This window comes from Salmo salar, chromosome ssa10 (genome assembly GCF_905237065.1).
Source record: "Salmo salar chromosome ssa10, Ssal_v3.1, whole genome shotgun sequence".
In the NCBI taxonomy this organism is placed as follows: domain Eukaryota; kingdom Metazoa; phylum Chordata; class Actinopteri; order Salmoniformes; family Salmonidae; genus Salmo; species Salmo salar.
Window position 1 is genome coordinate 10,693,207 of NC_059451.1, and position 21,615 is coordinate 10,714,821.

Consider the following 21,615-nt stretch of genomic DNA (forward strand, 5'->3'; position numbering starts at 1 on the left):
CCAAGAAGCGAAAGAGGGACCTGGTAGATGGCTCCTTTCACAGGCAAGATTAGATGATTACTGTCTGTGTGTATACACTAATGACGCTTGCAGGCACACTATATGAATGAACAATACAAATTTTTTTAGCAATGCCTTGTATTATTTCTGCTTTCAAGTGTGACGGTGTCTGTCTTCAGGTTTTTTAGTTCAGAGGACCAGTGCGAGGTGCTTGAGTGGTTCGTGGATGACGAGAAAAAAACACAGGAATAAGCCCATCCCCGTCACCAAGGAGATGGTGGAGGAGAACAAGGCAAAATGGAAGGAGATCAACGCCAGGCCCATTAAACGAGTGGCCGAGGCTAAGGCCAGGAAGAAGAGGGTAAGAGAGGGAGCGATGTGGATGGAGTTTTAGTTTCTTATAGTCTTCTGCAAGATCTAGGTCTGAAATACGCAGCTTGCGCATGCTCGGACAGAAAGGGGACCAGCATCCCTGCCCACTGCTCCAGGGCCCATAGTTCTCTTACTGCTGACTTCTCGAATGGAAAACAGATAGGCCTCAATGTTATCTTGTTCTTGTAGCCTAGGTATATAGGTCCCAACTCCAGGCATACTGCCCTTCCCCGCCTAAGCTAGCCTGGCTATTTCAATTCTCTAGAGGTCTGTGCTTTCCTTTTGCGCAATGGTGCACATAGCCAACTGTTTTAACAATGTGCCGTCCATCCTTATTATAACTTATAGTAACTCTGTCATCACTTCTACTGCCTGCATTCTCCACTCCTGCATCTCTGTTCTATTTTTTTCCCTATGCGTAATTGTCCCCTCCCTTCCCATTGACCCCCACACCTCTGAATGGTTCACAACTTAATGACTGCAGACATAAACATAATTCCACATTATGGGGTATTGTGTGTAGGCCAGTGACGCAAAATCTAAATTTAATTCATTATAAATTCAGTCTGGAACACAACAAAATTTGTAAAACGTCAAGGGGTGTGAATACTTTTGTGAAGGCATTGTAGGAAAGTTCAAGACTTGTTTTTAGTCGGAGTGAGGATTTCAGAATAATATAACCTGAGAAGTCTCCATAAGTGTCATGGATGCACTGGGTGAAGTGACGTCGGTGAGGGTCAGAAAGTGGGCTTATTTCGATTTTTGTTGTGTCCGTAGAGCAGAATAATTGGGCCTCAAGAAGATATGAGTGGAAGTTTTGTGTATGGATCTTCAAAGTAGAGAGCCAATCAAGGTTCTCTCTGGGGGTGGCACATAAAGTGCGTGCAGATGTAATACCTGAGGAAGTAGGTGGAGTGGTTGGTGCATGTCAACTGACCCCTATGGTAGATGGAGTGATGAAGAAATTCACTTCATCCATACTTTTTTGTTCTTTGATGAAGAGTCTCTCCTTTCTCATGTAAAGTTGGGCTATATGAGATACCCTGTAAGAGCATTCAAACCCCTTCAGTGCCATAAATGCAAAAAATGTCAAATCAAATTTTATTGGTCATGTACACATATTTAGCAGATGTTAATGCAGGTGTAGCAAAATGCTTGTGTTCTTAGCTCCAACAGTGCAGTAGTATGTAACAATTCACAACAATACACAAATCTAAAAGTATGGAATTAAGATATGTACAAATATTAAGACGATCGATGTTGGAGTGGCATTGACTGAATACAGTAGAATAGAATGCAGTATATACATATGAGATGAGTAAAGCAGTATGTAAACATTATTAAAGTGACTAGTGTTCCATTATTAAACTGGCCAGTGATTTCATGTCTATGTATATAGGGAAGCAGCCTCTAATGTGCTAGTGATGGCTATTTAACAGTCTGATGGCCTTGAGATAGAAGCTGTTTTTCAGTCTCTCAGTCCCAGCTTTGATGCAACTGTACTGACCTCGCCTTCTGGACGATAGCGGGGTGAACAGGCCATGGCTCGGGTGGTTGATATCTTTGATCTTTTTGGCCTTCCTGTGACATCGGGTGCTGTAGGTGTCCTGGAAGGCAGGCATTGGGCATCAAAGTTGGGAGTGAGAGAAGCTGTTTTTTTAGTCTATCTCAAGGTGATGCGTTGGGCAGACCGTACCAGCGGTTGCGGACAGTTGCCGTACCAGGCGGTGATACAGCCCGACAGGATGTTCTCAATTGTGCATCTGTAAAATTTTGAGGGTCTTAGGGGCCAAGCAAAATTTCTTCAGCCTCCTGAGGTTGAAGAGGCGCCGTTACGCCTTCTTCACCACACTGTCTGTGTGAGTGGACCATTTCAAATTGTCAGTGATGTGTACGCCTAGGAACTTGAAGCTTTCCACCTTCTCCACTGCGGTCCCATCGAAGTGGATGGGGGGGTTCCTCCCTCTGCGGTTTCCTGAAGTCCACGATCAGCGTCTTTGTTTTGTTGATGTTGAAAGAGAGGTTATTTTCCTGGCTCTCACCTCCTCCCTGTAGGCTGTCTCATCATTGTTGGTAATCAGGCCTACTACTGTTATGTCGTCTGCAAACTTGATGATTGAGTTGGAGGTGTGCGCAGCTACGCAGTCATGGGTGAACAGGGAGTACAGGAGGGTGCTGAGCACGCAACCTTGTGGACCCCCTGTGTTGAGGATCAGCAAAATGGAGGTGTTGTTTCCGACCTTCACCACCTGGGGGAGGCCCGTCAGGAAGTTCAGGACCTAGTTGCACAGGGCGGTGTTCAGACCCAGGGCCCCAAGCTTAATGATAAGGCTGAGCTGTAGTTAATGAACAGCATTCTTACATAGGTATTCCTCTTGTCCAGATGGGATAGAGCAGTGCGATTAGCGATTGCATCGTCTGTGGATCTATTGGGGTGGTAAGCAAATTGAAGTGGGTCTAGGGTGTCAGGTAAAGTAGAGGTGATATGATCCTTAACTAGCCTCTCAAAGCACTTCATGATGACAGAAGTGAGTGTTACGGGGCGATATGCACATGTGTCAAGTGTATGCAGACGGGAAGAGTATCGAATGCCAGTGGAGGTTAGATGTTGCAATTGTAGTGGCGAACATGCGCCTGAATTCACAGATTGCCCTGTTAGGGTGAAGGAGACAGAGGTGGCAAGAGTAAGGGCTCTCCAGTGTGTCTCCTACCTGGAGGCATTGAGAAGAGTCGGAGGAGCGATTAGAGCTGAAGAAGTAATGGTAGTAGCGCTCACATCAGTGAATGTTTTGTACCTGTTTCCTCCAGCATCTTCACAGGGTCCTTTGCTGCTGTTCTGGGATTGATTTGCACTTTTCGCACCAAAGTACGTTAATCTCTAGGAGACAGAATGCATCTCCTTCCTGAGCGGTATGACGGCTGCGTGGTCCCATGGTGTTTATAGTTGCGTACTATTGTTTGTACAGATGAACGTGGCACCTTCCGGCATTTGGAAATTGCTCGCAAGGATGAACCAGACTTGTGGAGGTCTACAATTTTGTTTCTGAGGTCTTGGCTGATTTATTTTGATTTTCCCATGATGTCAAGCAAAGAGGTACTGCGTTTGAAGGTAGGCCTTGATATTCATCCACAGTTACACCTCCAATTGACTCAAATGATGTCAATTAGCCTATCAGAAGCTTCTAAAGCCATGACATCATTTTCTGGAATTTTCCAAGCTGTTTAGAGGCACAGTCAACATAGTGTATGTAAACTTCTGAAATTATGATACAGTGAATTGTAAGTGAAATAATCTGTTTGTAAACAATTGTTGGAAAAATGACTGACTTGTGTTATGCACAAAGTAGATGTCCTAACTGACTTGCCAAAACTATAGTTTGTTCACAAGAAATTTGTGGAGTGGTTGAAAAATGAGTTTTAATGACTCCAACCTAAGTGTATGTAAACTTCTGACTTCAACTGTATATATACACACACACACAATATATATATATATATATATATATATATATATATATACACACAATTAATTTTTGTATATATATAAACAAATGATAGTGGGACTAAGCGCAAACCAGATGGGATGGTGCAGAATGCTGTGGTAGCCATGCTGGTTAACTGTGCCTTGAATTCAAAATAAATCACAGACATTGTCACCAGCAAAGCACCATCACACCTCCTCCTCCATGCTTCATGGTGGGAACCACACATGCGGAGATCCGTTCACCTACTCTGTCTCACAAAGACACCGCGGTTGCAACCAAAAATCTCAAATTTGGACTCATCAGACCAAGGACAGATTTCCACGGTCGGCCTAATGTCCATTGCTCGTGTTTCTTGGCCCAAGCAAGTCTCTTCTTATTGGTGTCCTTCAGTAGTGGTTTCTTTGCAGCAATTTGACTATGGAGGCCTGATTCACGCAATCTCCTCTGAACAGTTGATTGTGAGATGTCTGTTACTTGAACTCTGTGAAGCATTTATTTGGGCTGCAATCTGAGGTGCAGTTAATTGCCAATTTCTTAGGCTGGTAACTAATGAACTTATCCTCTGCAGCATAGGTAACTCTGGGTATTCCATTCCTGTGGCGGTCCTCATGAGAGCCAGTTTCGTCATAGCGCTTGATGGTTTTTGCGTCTGCACTTGAAGAAACTTTAAAAGTTCTTGAAATTTTCTGAATTGACTGACCTTCATGTCTTAAAGTAATTTATTTTTCCTTATTTGAGCTGTTCTTGCCATAATATGGACTTGGTCTATCAAATAGGGCTATCTTCTGTATACCTACCTTGTCACAACACAACCGATTGTCTCAAATGCATTAAGAAGTAATGAAATTCCACAAATTAACTTTTAACAAGGCACACCTGTTAATTGAAATGCATTCCAGGTGACTACCTCATGAACAGTGGTGGAAAAAGTACTAAATTGTCATACTTGAGTAAAAGTAAAGTTACCTTAATAGAAAATGACTCAAGTAAAAGTCACCCTGTAAAATAGTACTTGAGTAAAAGTCTGAAAGTATTGTGTTTTAAAAATACTTAAGTATAAAAAGTAAATGGAATTGCTAAAATGTACTAAGTATCAAAAGTATAAATAATTACAAATTGCTTATAATAAGCAAACCAGACAGCACAATTTAAAACATGTTTTTATTTTTTTATTGACAGATAGCCAGGGGCACACTCCAACACTCAGACATAATTTACAAACAAACCATGTGTTTAGTGAGTCTCCCAGATCAGATGCACAGTAGGGATGACCAGGGATGTTCTCTTGATAAGTGTGTGATAACGACAATTTTCCTGTCAAAATGGAACGAGTTCTTTTGGGGGTCAGGGAAAATGTATGGAGAATAAAGTACATCATTTCTTTTCAGAATGTAATGAAGTAAAAGTTGCCAAAAATATTAAAAGTTAAGTAGAGATACCCTGAAAAAAAATACTTAAGTAGTATTTTAAAGTATTTTTACTTATGTACTTTACACCACTGCTCATGAAGCTGGTTGAGAGAATGCAAAGCTGTCAAGGCAAAGGGTGGCTACTTTGAAAAATATTTATTTGTTTAACTCTTTTTTGGTTACAACATGATTCCACATGTGTTATTTCATAGTTTTGATGTGTTCGTTATTTTTCTACAATGTAGAAAATAGTACAAATAAAGAAACCCTTGAATGAGTAGGTGTGTCAACACTTTTGATTGGTACTGTATATTTACAAACATATGGAGGATTGGAAATGATGCAGACAATTACATTGATTGAATATATCTGCACTATTAAAGCTAGAAACTGCCCCGGCCTAATTCCAATACATCCAAAGTATACAGTAAATAAGGATGATATTGATACCATAAAATATGAATGATTTCCGTTATAATGATCGTTCACATGTGCACAGTTTTATGATAGGTTTGGCCAGCAGGGATGTTCTTGTCCCATCGCGCACTAGCGACTCCTGTGGTGTGCCGGGTGCAGTGCATGCTGACACGGTCACCAGGTGTACGGTGTTTCCTCCGACACATTGGTGTGAGTGGCTTCCGGGTTAAGCGGGCATTGTGTCAAGAAGCAGTGCGGCTTGGCTGGGTTGTGTTTCGGAGGACGCACTGGAAACTAAATATATAGGTAACTAAATATAATAAGATGCAATCATTTGCTGTTAGTGAAAAGAGGGAAAAGCAATTTATTTTATCTTTGAATGCTAAAATAATAAGAAATAGGCATCAATATCCTATTATTTATTTCAGGGGCGCAACTTTTGTTTTAGAAGGGGGGGGGGGCATAATATTATTATATATATTTTTTTTATCCAGTCGGATAAACACTCAAACAGCCAAACCAACCGCATCCGCATGATCCTAAAGCACACCGTTGCCTTGTTTTGTATCACATTCCAATGATTAAACTGGGGGGGACAAAATTGCTTTATTTGAAAATTGCGCCCCTGATTTATTACATTGCCATGATCGTTGCTGAATAAATTCCTCACCTTTGCTGGGGTAATTTTCTTTAGGAATGCAATGAAGTAAAAGACAGTAAAGATACCCCAAAAAACAACTTAAGTAAAACATACTTTAAAGTACTACTTAAGTACTTTACACCACTGCTTTCGAACTATTTAAAAGGCCTAAATGCTGCATCCCACACATCTATGAAAAGACTAATTGTTGTTCAAAATTTTGTTTATCAATAGATAGAAACACAATCTCCTGCCTTGGTATAGGCTATGATGTAGTGCTCAGCAATACTGTAGTCTACCCATACTGTCAAATATTTTAAATAGGCTACCGTCTATTTACATTCAGGGAATACTTGACTATTTAATGGCTGAATGGTAATATTTGTTGTCTAGTAGCGGGAATAAACCAGTCAGAAAAGGAGAGATGTACTGGAATACGATTATTAATACAAGCAAAATAAACATTAGGTTATATGCTGCTCCTTACCAATGGCAAATGCACCTGTTTTATCATTAGGTCAATGTCTTAATGTTTATTATCCTACCATTATTATAATTCCCATGCATCAAACACCTCCATTTCCCCCAAAATTATATTGATGCCTCAGTTCAATGGTGCCACCTGTCAATGATTTGAGGGACGATTGAAATGTTTGGATAATCCAGATATGTTTACAATTGTAAGATATGTAGATATAACACATTCCGACTACTGATCATAATCAGTTATTCTACATATACCAGTCTAAAAATGAAGGCACAATCAGAATGTGGACAAGATCTGGGCCCGTATCCACAAAGTGTGTCAGATAAGGAGTGCTGATCTAGGAACTGTTCATATAACCTTATTCATTATGATCTAGAAGGCTAAACTGATCCTAGAGCAGCACTCCTACTCTGAGATTATTTGTGGATACGGGCCCAGGACACATGTTAGGACCAGGTATAAATGGGGCAATGAACTCCAGCTCAAGCTACTGATTAGTGACTGATGACAAAGCTTGCTTGGTTAGCAGAAAGTTAGAAAAAAGTGCATGTCGCAGTGTCTTGTATCAACAGAAACCATGAGCCCTCGTGACAGTTTGTGTCACTCATCCACCTTAGTTCCACTGATCTTCATGTCATCATGAATAGACTGACTCATCTCACACACACACACCAGTGTTTCACATATCAATACAATACAAATGTATTGTCCATTAGTGAGAAACAGAAATGTGTCTTCTGCTCATTTCTCAGCCCCCGATAGCACACATCACATATACAGTTGAGAGGAGCAGATGGTCAAGCCACAGTGCATATACACTGAACAAAAATATAAACTCAACATGTAAACTGTTGGTCCCATGTTTCATGAGCTGAAATAAAAGATCCCCGAAATTGTCCATACGCACAAAAAGCTTATTTCTCTCAAATGTTGTGCACCCATTTGTTTACATCCCTGTTAGTGAGCCTTTCTCCTTTGCCAAGATAATCCATCCACCTGACAGGTGTGGCATATCAAGAAGCTGATTTAAAAAGTAGGGTCATTACACACATGAACCTTGTGCTGGGGACTAAAGGCCACTCATGTTTCAGCAAGATAATGCATGGCCCCACGTCACAGGGATCTATACACAATTCCTGGAAGTTAAATGCCCCAGTACTTCCATGGCCTGCATACACACCAGTCATGTCACCCATTGAGCCGGTTTGGGATGCTCTGGATCAACGTGTACGACAGCATGTTCCAGTTCCCGCCAATTTCCATCAACTTCGCACAGCTATTGAAGAGGATTGGGACAACATTCCACAGGCCACAATGAACATTCTGACAAACTTTATGCTAAGGAGATGTGTCGCGCTGCATGAGGCAAATGGTAGTCACACCAAATACTGACTGGTTTTCCGATCCACGCCCCTACTTTTTTTTAAGGTACACTACATGACCAAAAGTATGCGGACATCTGATTGTAAAACATCTCAAATTATGGGCATTGATATGGAATTGGTCCCCCCTTTGCTTCTATAACAGCCTCCACTCTTCTGGGAAGGCTTTCTACTAGATGTTGGAACATTGCTGCGGGGACTTGCTTCCATTCAGCCGCAAGAGCATTAGTGAGGTCAGGCACTGATGTTGGGCGATTAGGCCTGGCTCACAGTCGGCGTTCCAATTCATCCCAAAGGCGTTCGATGGGGTTGAGGTCAGGGCTCTGTGCAGGCCTGTCAAGTACTTCCACACCGATCTCAACAAACCATTTCTGTATGTACCTCGCTTTGTGCACGGGGACATTGTCATGCTGAGACAGGAAAGGGCCTTCCCAAAAACTGTTACCACAAAGTTGGAAGCACAGAACCGTCTAGAATGTCATTGTATGCTGTAGCATTCAGATTTCCCTTCATTGGAACTAAGGGACCCGAACAATGAAAAACAGCCCCAGACCATTATTCCTCCTCCACCAAATGTTACAGCTGGCACTATGCATTCGGGCAGGTAGCGTTCTCCTGGTATCCGCCAAACCAAGATTCGTCCGTCGGACTGCCAGATGGTGAAGCGTGATTCATTACTCCAGAGAACATGTTTCCACTGCTCCAGAGTCCAATGGCGGTGAGCTTTACACCACTCCAGCTGACGCTTGACATTGCGCATTGTGATCTTAGGCTTGTGTGCGGCTGCTCGGCCTTGGAAACCCATTTCATGAAGCTCTCGACGAACAGTTCTTGTGCTGACGTTGCTTCCAGAGGCAGTTTGGAACTCGGTAGTGAGTGTTGCAACTGAAGACAGACAATTTTTACGCGCTTCAGCACTCAAACGGGACCGCTTTGAGGCTGAACCGTTGTTGCCCCTAGATATTTTCACTTTACAATACCAGCACTTACAGTTGACCGGAGCAGCTCTAGCAGGGCAGAAATTTGACAAACTAACTTGTTGGAAAGTTGGCATCCTATGATGGTGCCACGTTGAAAGTCACTGAGCTCTTCAGTAAGGCCATTCCACTGCCAATGTTTGTCTATGGAGATTGCATGGCTGTGTGCTCAATTTTATATACCTGTCAGCAATGGGTGGGGCTTAAATAGCCAAATCCATTCATTTGAAGTGTCCACATACATTATATATACAAAAGTATCTGTGACCAACAGATGCATATCTGTATTCCCAGTTATGTTAAATCCATAGATTAGAGCCTAATGAATTTATTTCAATTGAATCTTTGAAATTGTTGAATGTTGCATTTATATTTTTGTTCAGTATAGAATGAAACTGCATCGTTCTAGGAACCTCGTAGCAGCAATTAAAATCAAACAGGTGCTTCAGTACACAACAGAAATCAATAAGGAATTTTGGTCGTTCTACGCAAATTCATATTCCTTTCAAGGGAAGCTCGACAAGCAAAAGCCGGAACGCTTTTTGACAAACTTAAAACTACTTCAGTTATCAGAAAAGGACAAAGCAATGCTAGAACAACCCATTGAGTTACAGGAGATCTTACTAGAAGTGTTCAAAGACTCCTACATGTCTTCAACACTTCCTCCCTCAATGCACTTAGTCATTATTGCTTTAAATTCACAAGACCAGGAAAGAACCTCTGGCTCCAGGCAACTATACCCAATTTCTCTCCTCCCCTCTGATGAAAAGGTGCTGGCTAAAGTACTTTCTAGTAGATTGTCTAAGGTAGTGGGTATTATCATTAACCCGGACCAGTCTGGGTTCATACCACAAAGATTTAGTATCGACAACCTTAGACGACTAGTCAATTTACAGTAGCCTACGCAGGACTACTTCTCCAAGTATTGATCTGTCTCTCAATGCCAAAAAGGCTTTTGATGGTGTTGAATGGGAATATTTGATGTAGATAAACATATTTGGATTTTGTAATCATTTTATTTAATGGATTAAGACTTTATAGGATTCCCCTTCTGCCTCTGTGTTAACAGCCTCCTCTCAGAGCCCTTTGTGCTTCAATGTGGGACCAGAATAGGTTGCGCATTGAGTCCACTAAATCAAATCAAATGTCATTTGTCACATGCGCCGAATACAACAGGTCGTAGACCTTACAGTGAAATGCTTACTTACAAGCCCTTAAACAACAATACAGTTAAGAAGAAGAAAAAACAAACAATTATGGAGCAACAATAAAATAACAGTAGTGAGGCTATACACAGGAGGTTCCGGTAGAGTCAATGTGCGGGGGCACCGGTTAGTCGAGGTGATATGTACATGTAGGTGGAGGTAAAGTGACTATGTATGGATAATAAACAGAGTAGCAGCAACGTAAAAATGGGGGGTGGGTTGGGGACAATGCAAATAGTACAGGTAGCCATTTGATTAACTGTTCAAGAGTTTTATGGCTGTTAAAAAGCTTAATAAATAAACTATATATTCAAAAAAAGCAGCAGTGCAGCGCCCCTGGATGGACAGCATGTTCTGATCTCACTCTTAGAATATACTATATTATTAGCCATGCTCCATGTAGAAATATAGTACCCTCTACAAAAGTGTTCCTCAGTTCAATGATTAGGCCGGGATTCAATACAACCACAGACACTGCGGTCTTAAAGGCATTAAAGGCAATGTTCCCGCATACGCGGAGATCGCGTTCACAGTTAACGCTGCATATTTCGGCTCAACTGGACATTGCCTTTATTTAAAGCCGCATTTCCTGTTACTAGTGAGCGGATTTAATCCCTGCCTTACTCAGTTTGGCCTGATGTTCAGAACACTGCAGATAGAAATACAAGGTGTACGCAACTCTACTCCACATGATCTAGTCCATTGTATGCATTACATTTAGATCTGCAATACTCTGAACTGCTCTGCATCCTAGCGTTACTATAGAACTGCAGGTCATGGACCATGGCAGGCGTAAACCCAATTCAAATTCTACCTGGGATAATCTCTGCATTGTCTGTTGGGGCAGTTGTGCCCTCCAAGACCTACACTAGGCAACAGTGACCAGAGGGTTACCACTGACTAGTGCAGGGTTAGCCAAAACCGGTCCCCGAAGAGTTTGTAGGTGTTCAATCCAGCCCTGTTATAACACACCAGATGAAAGTATTCCATATGAAACTATCAATCAGTGTTACTATAGGGCTGAACCCTGGACCAGTGAGTGACCATGTACTGTACAGCATGACACGCTGACCCTGGGTGGTACCCACTACCCACCATGGCGGTAATGAACATGGTGAACCCAGCCCTGGCATGGCCGAATCCGGGGGGTGTTGTGGCCCTCTATCCACAAAAGAGTCCCACGATGCCAAGTGCTGCCTGCCAGGGCTAATCAGCTACTTTCTAAGAGGAAGGCAGAAGAGGTAACGAGGAAGAGGCCATGAGTGAAGGTGTAAGAAATACAGATGGAGACTGTCTGATGGAGAGAGCAAGCAAGTGTACAGGTTAGAGGGAGAGAGTGGAGGCAAAGGGGTAATGGTGCGCGATAGAGGGATGGAGAGGGAGGGAGTGAACGAGAGAGAGGGATTACCATCATCACGTTGCACTCGATCATTCCCTCTATTGTACAGGCAGACAATGAGGGCCATGGGTAGAGGGTTTAAAAAGGATAGACTCACGCAGACAGCAAACCACCCAGCACAGAGACAGCAACCAACAGGTATCTGCAAACATTCCTATTTTTTTACATGGATATAAATGGACTATATACAAAAACACATTATAGCTAAAAGAATATGAGGGAACTGCTCTTTGGAGACAACTCACTTTATATCTTTGGTTTGGGGCCCATTCCTGTTATTTAAATCAAAAGAACAAATATAATTTAGACTATAAATGGGCCAGTTAACATTTGATTTAGCTTTTGGTCTTCGGATGAATTGAGGCTGCTGCGGGAATTGAAATGGCAACTATGGAATATTGTACCCTTTTTTTCACCATCGTGCTGCCCCGAACAGCTTGGATATTTCTTCACACCATATCTTTTCACATTGCCCTTCCGGCAGGGTTCCAGCAGCATATGGTGGATGGTTTGGTTCGGCTCAGTAGTTTGAAAAGGGTATTTGGTACCCCATCACGCTGGTCACAGAGCAACATGCTGACAGATCTATTGCTCAGCATTAGAAGATTAGTTGTGATGCGCTGGGGGAATTAGTTGGAAACAATGGTTTGAAATCAGCCTGTTCAGCGCTCTGATTGACATGCAGTCATTTTGGTTAAGTGCTTTGTTTGGTTTGGCAAAATTTGCAAGTGTTTGCTTTTGTTCTTGGTGGCTCTTGATCAGATAGATGGAAATATGCATTCAAAAATGTTGAAATGACATTTTAATGGATTAGAAATGGAGTTTCAACTTGAGCAATCTTTTTTGCAAAGACGCTTTGCATGGTGAGTAGAAGTGCAGTTGTTGGTGTGCTTATAGGTGTCACGACCACATGCCATTAAAACTTGATGTATCCGCTCTAAAGCCTAAAGGTGTTAGTGTTGACTAACAAATGAAGGCCCTGCTTGAACTTCAAAAATGCATCCTTCCTTCAGTTCTTCTTTCAAGCCTAATCACAGATTAGACTAAACTGCTTTCGCCTATGAAAGTACGTCAGATAAGACCCAAGTAAAGATGCATTTCATAAAATTGAGCTCAAGGCTGTTTGCATTGCCACCGTTGTAATGTTCACCCCAACACATGTCCACCCATGTGTCCCCCCCCCAACATTTTTTTGTGTGACTTCCTCACCCAGTCTTCTATCCAAAGTATGCCATAAGTTTGAAGCATGGTTCCTTTCCTTCTGATCTGTTCTACAAACAGGCGGTAAAAACTCAACACATGGTACACTTTTTAAAAGTAACAAAATGTTATCCTCCACTTCGAGATGATTTTGTTCAAGCTTGTATATGGTTAGAGTGATACATAGTGATGAACTCTTTCAAATCTCCTTTTTTTTTTACCTCAAAACAGTTGCGGTGCATTTAGGAGGACTGTGCTATCCCAGGCTTCTCCTTGATGCTGTACACTTTAGCAGGAGGGGGCACACTCTGTGGTCTGGCCGCCCTCGTGCTCCTCATAGTCTCCACGGCGACCGACTTCTGGATGCAGTACCGCTACTCAGGCGCCTCGGCCAACCAGGGCCTCTGGAGGTTTTGCATCAATCACAAGTGCCATGCCCACACCATCACTGTGGGTGAGTAGTACAATCTACCTTTAACTAATCATTTAGGATCCACTCTGAATTTTTCTTACTTTGAGGGGATTTTGGCATGCAAATAAGAGCATGCTACCTGGGGTCCATTGATTCTCAGTGCTTTTTTGTTGTCAATGCTAATGTGGCTAAGGCAGATAGTGGCTATGGTTATTTATAAGCTGGGTGGTTTTGAGCCCTGAATGCTGTTTGGTTGACAGCCGTGGAATATGAGACCGTATACCACGGGTATGACAAAACATTTATTTTTACTGCTCTAATTATGTTGGAAATCAGTTTATAATAGCAATAAGGCACCTCGGGAATTTGTGGTATATTGCCAATATACCACGGCTGAGTCCCGAACAGTCCTTCGCCGTGGTATATTGGCCATATGCCACACCTCCTCGGGCCTTATTGCTTAAATATACATGATTTTTCTTGGCCCATAAACTACTTTCAAGGTAAGGAACCTACAAGTTATTTTGAATTTTTGGTGAACTACCACTTTAACCTCAACTCTTGTGATCAAGAGCCATATATTTAGAATATATGGCTCTGTTTTTGGCCTAACCACTAAAACTGACCCTGAACGATAACGATTATGAATAGCCTATAGAGATACTGTAAGGTGAGTCAAATTATAGTTACACAAAACTGTTAACTATTTGGATTTTATGAATCACACTTAACTACAATAGACATGTTGGCCTACATACCAACCTATAAATAAAACACTTTTGAGAGATACAAATGAGATTTCTTACCAGTGTTAATATACTAAAGTATTCAGACCCCTTGGCTTTTTCCACATTTTGTTGCGTTATAGCCTTATTCTAAAATGGATTAAATAGTTTTCCCCCTCAATCTACACACAATACCCCATAATGACAAAGCAAAAATAGTTTTTAAATTTTTGCGAATGTATAAAAAAAATGTGAAATATCACATTTACAGTAATCAGACCCTTTACTCACTACTTTGTTGAAGCACTTTTAGCAGCGATTACAGCCTCGAGTCTTCTTGGGTATAACGCTACAAGCTTGGCACACCTGTATTTGAGGAGTTTCTCCCATTCTTCTCTTCAGGTCCTGTCAAGCTCTGTCAGGTTGGATGGGGAGCGTCGCTGCACAGCTATTTTCAGGTTTCTCCAGAGATGTTCGATTGGGTTCAAGTCCGGGCTCTGGCTGGGCCACTCAAGGACATTGAGACTTGTCCCAAAGCCACTCCTGCATTGTCTTGGCTGCGTGCTTAGGGGTCGTTGTCCTGTTGGAAGGTGAACCTTCACCCCAGTCTGAGGTCCTTAGTGCTCTGGAGCAGGTTTTCATCAATCTCTCTGTACTTTGCTCCGTTTATATTTCCCTCGATCCTGACTAGTCTGCCAGTCCCTGCCACTGAAAAACATCCCCACAGCATGCTGCTGCCACCACCATGCTTTACCGTAGGGATGGTGCCAGGTTTCCTCCAGACGGTTTCATCAGAGCAGATAATCTTGTTTCTCATGGTCTGAGAGTCCTTTAGGTGCCTTTTGGCAAACTGCAAGCGGGCAGTCATGTGCCTTTTACTGAGGAGTGGCTTCTGTCTGGCTATTCTACCATAAAGGCCTGATTGGTGGAGTGCTGCAGAGATGGTTGTCCTTCTGGAAGGTTCTCCCATCTCCACAGAGGAACTATTGAGCTCTGTCGGTGACCATCGGGTTCTTGCTCACCTCCCTGACCAAGTCCTTCTCCCCCGATTGCTCAGTTTGGCCGGGCGGCCACCTTTCGGAAGAGTCTTGGTGGTTCCAAACTTCTTCCATGTAAGAATGATGGGGGCCACTATGTTCTTGGGGACCTTCAATGCTGCAGAAATGTTTTGGTACCATACCCTAGATCTGTGCGTCGACAATCCTGTCTCGGAGCTCTACAGACAATTCCTTCGACCTCATGGCTTGGTTTTTGCTCTGACAACTGTGGGACCTTATATAAACAGGTGTGTGCCTTTCCAAATCATGTACAATCAATTGAATTTACCACAGGTGGACTCCAAGTTGTAGAAACGGCTCAAGGATGATCAATGGAAACAGGACGCACCGAAGCTCAATTTAAAGTCTCATAGCAAAGGGTCTGAATACTTATGTAAATAAGGTGTGTATATATATAATATATACAACTGCACTGTCCGGTGCGCTCTTCCAGACAGTGCAGTTGTGCTTCAAGTCTGCTCTCTGTGTGGTGACTTGTAAGTGGGTAAGCCTAACCCTTTACCTAACCTTAACCTATTTCTCCTAACCTGCTATGACAAAGTGACTTCATGACAGTAGCTGTATCTCACCTAGTTGAAAGCTTGTCAGTCCTTCTCCTAAAAGGCAACCTGTGTTCCTTGATGTACTAAACCGAGGCCTGGCAGCCAGTAAGTAGAAGTAAGAGACAATTATGGCAACAATAAGTTGTAAGATGAAAGCTAGTCAGATTTGAGATGTTATTAAAACTGCAGTGATTGATCATATTGTCTCAGCAGCTCACAGATCACTGCAGCTGTACATAGGCCATTTATAAATAGGCCAAACAACTACCTCTTCCCCTACTGTATTGATATTTTTATTTTGCTCCTTTGCACCCCAGTATTTCATGTACTGTCAAATCTACCATTCCAGTGTTTTAATTCGCCACCATGGCCTATTTATTGCCTTTACCTCCCTTATCTCACCTCATTTGCTCACATTGTGTTTGTTTTACTCCATGTGTAACTCTGTGTTGTTATATGTGTGGAAGTGCTTTGCTTTATCTTGGCCAGGTCGCAGTTTGTAAATGACAACTTGTTCTCAACTTGCCTATCTGGTTAAAGAAAGGTGAAGTCAATTGAAATCAAAAATGTCTCCCTTTTGGAATGACCTGTTGACATGGGCCCTCCTCCTGTGGCGGTCATTTTCTGCAACATCTGAGGCCATCTGGCGGGCATAGTGCTATCTGGCCTATAAATGATCCACCTCATAGCAGTAATTCCATAATAAGACGCTTTGTTATTGGTTTGTGAAGAAAAGCACAATACGATATTTGCACATCCCTATCGCCTCTGTACACATAGGAACACTAGCCCTTCATTGGGTGGGTGTCTGAGGAATGTGTTACTGCGTTTCACCTTACAGAGGTATCACCACCCTTCCCATCGGAACCTCAGGTCCTCTTGGCTCCCTGACTGTCAGGCTGGATCGTGTCTAGGGAAGAAAAAAGAAGATTGATGTTACATTACATGGCCTTCAATAGCAAAATGACTGATGAGGTGACATGACATGTGCCGTCTTCCCTGTGGCTCAGTTGGTAGAGCACGGTGTTTGCAATGCCAGGGTTGTGGGTTTGATTCCCACGGGGGGCCAGTACCAAAAAAAAAAAAAAGACATTGTATGAAATGTATGCATTCACTACTGTAAGTCGCTCTGGATAAGAGCGTCTGCTAAATGACTCAAATGTCTACAAAATATATATATATATTTTAGTTTTTGCTTAAAAATATAAACCTGTTTTCGCTTTGTCATTATGGGGTATTGTGTGTAGATGGATGAGGAAAATAATTAATTGAATCTATTTTAGAATAAGGCTGTAATGTAACAAAATGTGGAAAGTCAAGGGGTCTGAATACTTTCCGAATGCACTGTATATGACATTGTCCTCTCTGCACAGCCTTCTGGGATGCGACGAGGGCCTTCATGCTGCTGGCCGTGCTGAGCTGCTTCGCTGGCGTGGTGCTGGGCCTGAGTGCATTCGCCAATGGCACCAAGAGCAGGAGGGTCCGGATGGGGGGCATCGCTCTGCTCCTGTCAGGTAAACACCAGTAACATCATAAAGCAATAAAAAAAAAAATAAGAAGAAGAAGAATAATAATAAGAATAATAAGAATAATAAGAATAAATATATATATATATAAAAATAAAATAAATCAGGAATTACATTTTGTAGAATTGTATAGACTTGAACAAACATCACCATTATTTAAAAAAAACTGTCTTGGCCACATCAACATGTTTCTCTTTTGCCCCATCACATGTTCTTTCATCCCTCAGGTTTTCTTGCTCTGTTAGCTCTGGCCATCTACACTGGTGTGACTGTCAACTTTTTTGGCAAGCGCTTCCTTGATTGGCGCTTCTCCTGGTCCTACATCTTAGGTTGGGTGGCCATCATCTTAACTTTCGTTGCTGGTAAACTCCTCTAATAAACCCTTTGGTCTTTAAAGCGATAGTTTGAGATTTTGTCAATTAAAACCCTCTAGAGTCTAAGCGGGGTGGGGGGCTAACATGGGATTGTTTTAAGTTGGTCATACCAAGAATCATTTAGCTATTTGATTTTAGGACCCCTGTTGAGGACAGACGTTCCGCTAGCGGAACCCCGTTCCACCAGCGGGACCCCTCACCAACAGCCAATGGAATAGCAGGGCGCGAAATACAAAACAACAAAAATCTCATAATTCAAATTTCTCAAACAATCAACTATTTTACACCATTTTAAAGAAACTTCTCGTTAATCCAACCACATTGTCCGATTTCAAAAAGGCTTTACGGCGAAAGCATAACATAAGATTGTTAGGACATCACCTTGACAAGAAAAAACAGCCATTTTCCAAGCAAGGAGAGGCATCACAAAAACAAGAAATTCTGCTAAAATTAATCACTAACCTTTGACGATCTTCATCAGATGACACTCCCAGGACTCAATGTTACACAATACATGTATGTTTTGTTCGATAAAGTTCATATTTATATCCAAAAACCCCATTTACATTGGCGCGTGATGTTCAGAAAATGTATTGCCTCCAAAACTTTCGGTGAATGAGCACATCAATTTACAAAAATACTCATCATAAACGTTGATCAAATTTACAACAGTTATTGAAAGAATTATAGATACACTTCTCCTTAATGCAACCGCTGTGTCAGATTTCAAAACAGCTTTATGGCGAAAGCACATTGTTCAATATTCTGAGTACAGAGCTCAGCCATCAAAGCAAGCTATACAGTTACCCGCCAAGTTCTGGAGTCAACAAAACTCAGAAATAGTATTATAAATCTTCACTTACCTTTGCTGATCTTTGTCGGAATGCACTCCCAGAAGAAATGTTCATTTTGTTCGATAAACTACATATTTAGGCCCAAATACCTCCTTTTGTTCGCGCGTTCCGATCACTATCCAAAGGCAAAATGCGCGAGCGCAAAACCCGAGACGAAAAGTCAAAAAGTTCCATTACCGTTCGTAGAAACATGTCAGAAATATTCGATAATATTCCAACCGGACAATAGCGTATTCATTACAGAGGAAAAAGAAGGAACGGCGCGCCTGCGTGACCACGCAGTAAACAACTCATTGGCCTCAGGCAGTCCACTTGTTTAGTCAGCTCTTATTCTCTCCCCAGTAACAGTAGAAGCATGAAACAAGGTTCTAAAGACTGTTGACATCTAGTGGAAGCCTTAGGAGGTGCAAAATGACCCCACAGACACTAGTTTGGATAGGCAATCACTTGAAAACTACAAACCTTGGATTTTTCTCAGGTTTTTGCCTGCCATATGAGTTCTGTTATACTCACAGACATCATTCAAACAGTTTTAGAAACTTCAGAGTGTTTTCTATCCAAATATACTAATAATATGCAAATATTTGACTCTGGGCCCCGAGTAGCAGGCAGTTTACTCTGGGCACGCTTTTCATCCGAACGTGAAAATACTGTCCCCTATCCCAAATTAAGTTATCAAATTGTTTATTTTATTTGCCCATAGAAACACCAGTGGTGGAAAAAGTACCCAATTGTCATACTTGAGTAAAAGTAAAGAGACCTTAACAGAAAATGACTCAAGTAAATGTAAAAATCACCCAGTAAAATACTTGAGTAAAAGTAATTTGTTTTAAATATACTTAAGTATCAAAAGTCAATGTAATTGCAAAAAAAACAAGTATAAATCATCCCATTCTTTATATTAACCAAACTGCACAATTTTCTTGTTAACTTTTTATGGATAGCCAGGGGCACCCTCCAACACTCAGACATAATTTACGAACAAATCATGTGTTTAGTGAGTCCGCAAGATCAGAGGCACAGTAGGGATGACCAGGGATGTTCTCTTGATAAGTGCGTGAATTGGACTATTTATGTCCTGCTAAGCATTCGAAATGTAACAAGTACTTTTGGGTGTCAGGGAGTAAAAGTTGTCAAAAATATAAAAATGGTAAAGTAATGTACAAATACCCCCAAACAACAACTTAAGTAAACTTTACACTACTGAGAAATGCATTGAATAACAGCTTTGTACATGCATAAACAGATAGTCCCCAAAAACATTTTAAAGGAAGTTTGTTCTAGATCTGAGAGATAAGAAAGATCAGGAAACTTTTTTTAATTTACATGCATTTAACCTTTTATTTTAGGCACAAAACTATCTTCATATATTCTTCCATTCATTATTATTTTTTTTAAATCTGGTACCGGTCTACCTCTTCCTAGAGCAAAACAATCGATAAGTACGTGTTAGTGTGTAGCCCAAATGGTTCACGCTACAGACAATGTTGCAGATCAGATGTACTGACTTAGAAGAATCTCGTGTTTGTGAAAGTCTCATCTTTCCATATAGGGGTCATAATAGTTTGTGGGCCAAACCATTCAGACGTTTGTGAGAAGACCGATTTTCGGAATGTCTCATGGTCTGACAAACACAGCTCTAGCTCTGCCCCATTTCACCGCAGATGTGGAGGGCGACATCGGCGGATGTAGTGGATGGAGACGCAGCCCATGCAACAACAAAAAATATCTCTAGCTTAAACTGCTGGATTTTGATGGGGATATCTTTGTTATTATGCAAATTGGATTTCTCAGAACCACAGACACAGACTCTAGGGGGTAAGCACTTTTTTCTACTTATCCAGAGTGCATGCAGTTTGAAGGATGTTGAAGGTAGCTTCCGGTAGCTGCTCCTATAGACTTCCAGTCATTGCGCCAATGCTAGTTAACAGTGGCTCCAGAAACTACCTTCAAACTGCATGCAGCCAGAAAAATGGTATCCATGAGTTCATTGGACTTTAATCTCAAACTATCCCTTTGTGTTTAAGATCAGCTACATTACAATATACAAGCTGATTGAGAGAATGCCAAGAGTGTAAAGCTGTCAACAAGGCAAAGGGTGGCTACTTTGAAGAATTGCTTAACACTTTTTTGGTTACTACATGATTCCATGTGCATCATTTCATAGTTTTGATGGCTTCTTCAATGTAAAAAAAGTTTTAATTTTTTATTACAAAAAACTTGAATGAGTAGGTGTCCAAACACTTGACTGGTACAGTACCAATCTGGTGGTACTGTTGTAGTGGGGTTAGGATCAGTTACAATCCATTGATTAGCAACACTCACGATCCTTCAATGTACATACTGCATCTTCTGTGGTTAGGATGGATCCAACTTCTGCCACCAACGGACAGTGCTGTAGATATTGTGTCTAGGTCCCACGGGTTAGCTGGGTTGCAACTAGCTTTTCAGGCTGTCCAAATTCAGACTTTAAAAGAAGTCCCTCACAACACAGGCTCTTGGAATATTTTCAATGTTGTGACTCATCCATTTCATTGTTGCTTGATCTTTCAGGTGTGTTCCAACTCTGTGCCTACCAGAAGAACATTTCAGAACCACCTAACATTCAAGAAAGCTAAATGGAGCAGATCTTTTACTTGCACAAAAGAATAAACGATCAACCTCCTTAGTCTTTACCATTACCATTGATAGCAATGTGACCACAAAGGAAACTACTCGTCATTTGGCAAAATCTACTGAACAGAATAAATAGGAATATTTGACTGCGGCCTGGTCTCTTTACTTCATTGCTTACACATATCTTTTGATCTGTTTTCTGGGTAAATGGACAATGAAGCCACCTTCCAGGTCACAGAGTGACATCCTTAAGCCTGGGGCATGGTTTCAAGTGATGTAAACAAAAAAAAAGTCCCTTTTTCCAGGACACTGTCTTTCAAAGATAATTTGTAAAAATCCAAATAACTTCACAGATCTTCATTGTAAAGGGTTTTAACACTGTTTCCCATGCTTGTTCAATGAATCATAAACAATTAATGAACATGCACCTGTGGAACGGTCGTTAAGACACTAACAGCTTACAGACGGTAGGCAATTAAGGACACAGTTATGAAAACTTAGGACACTAAAGAGGCCTTTCAACGGACTCTGAAAA

At 41.5% G+C, this 21,615-nt stretch overlaps 1 protein-coding gene across 3 annotated transcripts; it reads left to right on the plus strand.

Annotated features, from left to right (window-relative positions):
* The first annotated feature begins 204 nt into the window (after window positions 1-204).
* Window positions 205-21,231, plus strand: LOC106613457 (lens fiber membrane intrinsic protein). 3 transcript variants are annotated; one of them, XM_045687286.1, is made up of 5 exons: window positions 205-361; window positions 13,205-13,427; window positions 17,084-17,224; window positions 17,464-17,598; window positions 21,018-21,231. In XM_045687286.1, exons 2-5 carry the CDS (start codon window positions 13,250-13,252, stop codon window positions 21,080-21,082), a joined length of 519 nt encoding a protein of 172 aa, XP_045543242.1. In that variant the 5' UTR covers window positions 205-361; window positions 13,205-13,249; the 3' UTR covers window positions 21,083-21,231. The 3 variants fall into 3 exon arrangements, with proteins under 3 accessions (XP_045543242.1, XP_014071211.2, XP_045543243.1); XM_014215736.2 differs by lacking the exon at window positions 205-361 and adding an exon at window positions 11,798-11,911; XM_045687287.1 differs by lacking the exon at window positions 205-361 and adding an exon at window positions 12,095-12,636.
* Window positions 21,232-21,615: the final 384 nt, after the last annotated feature.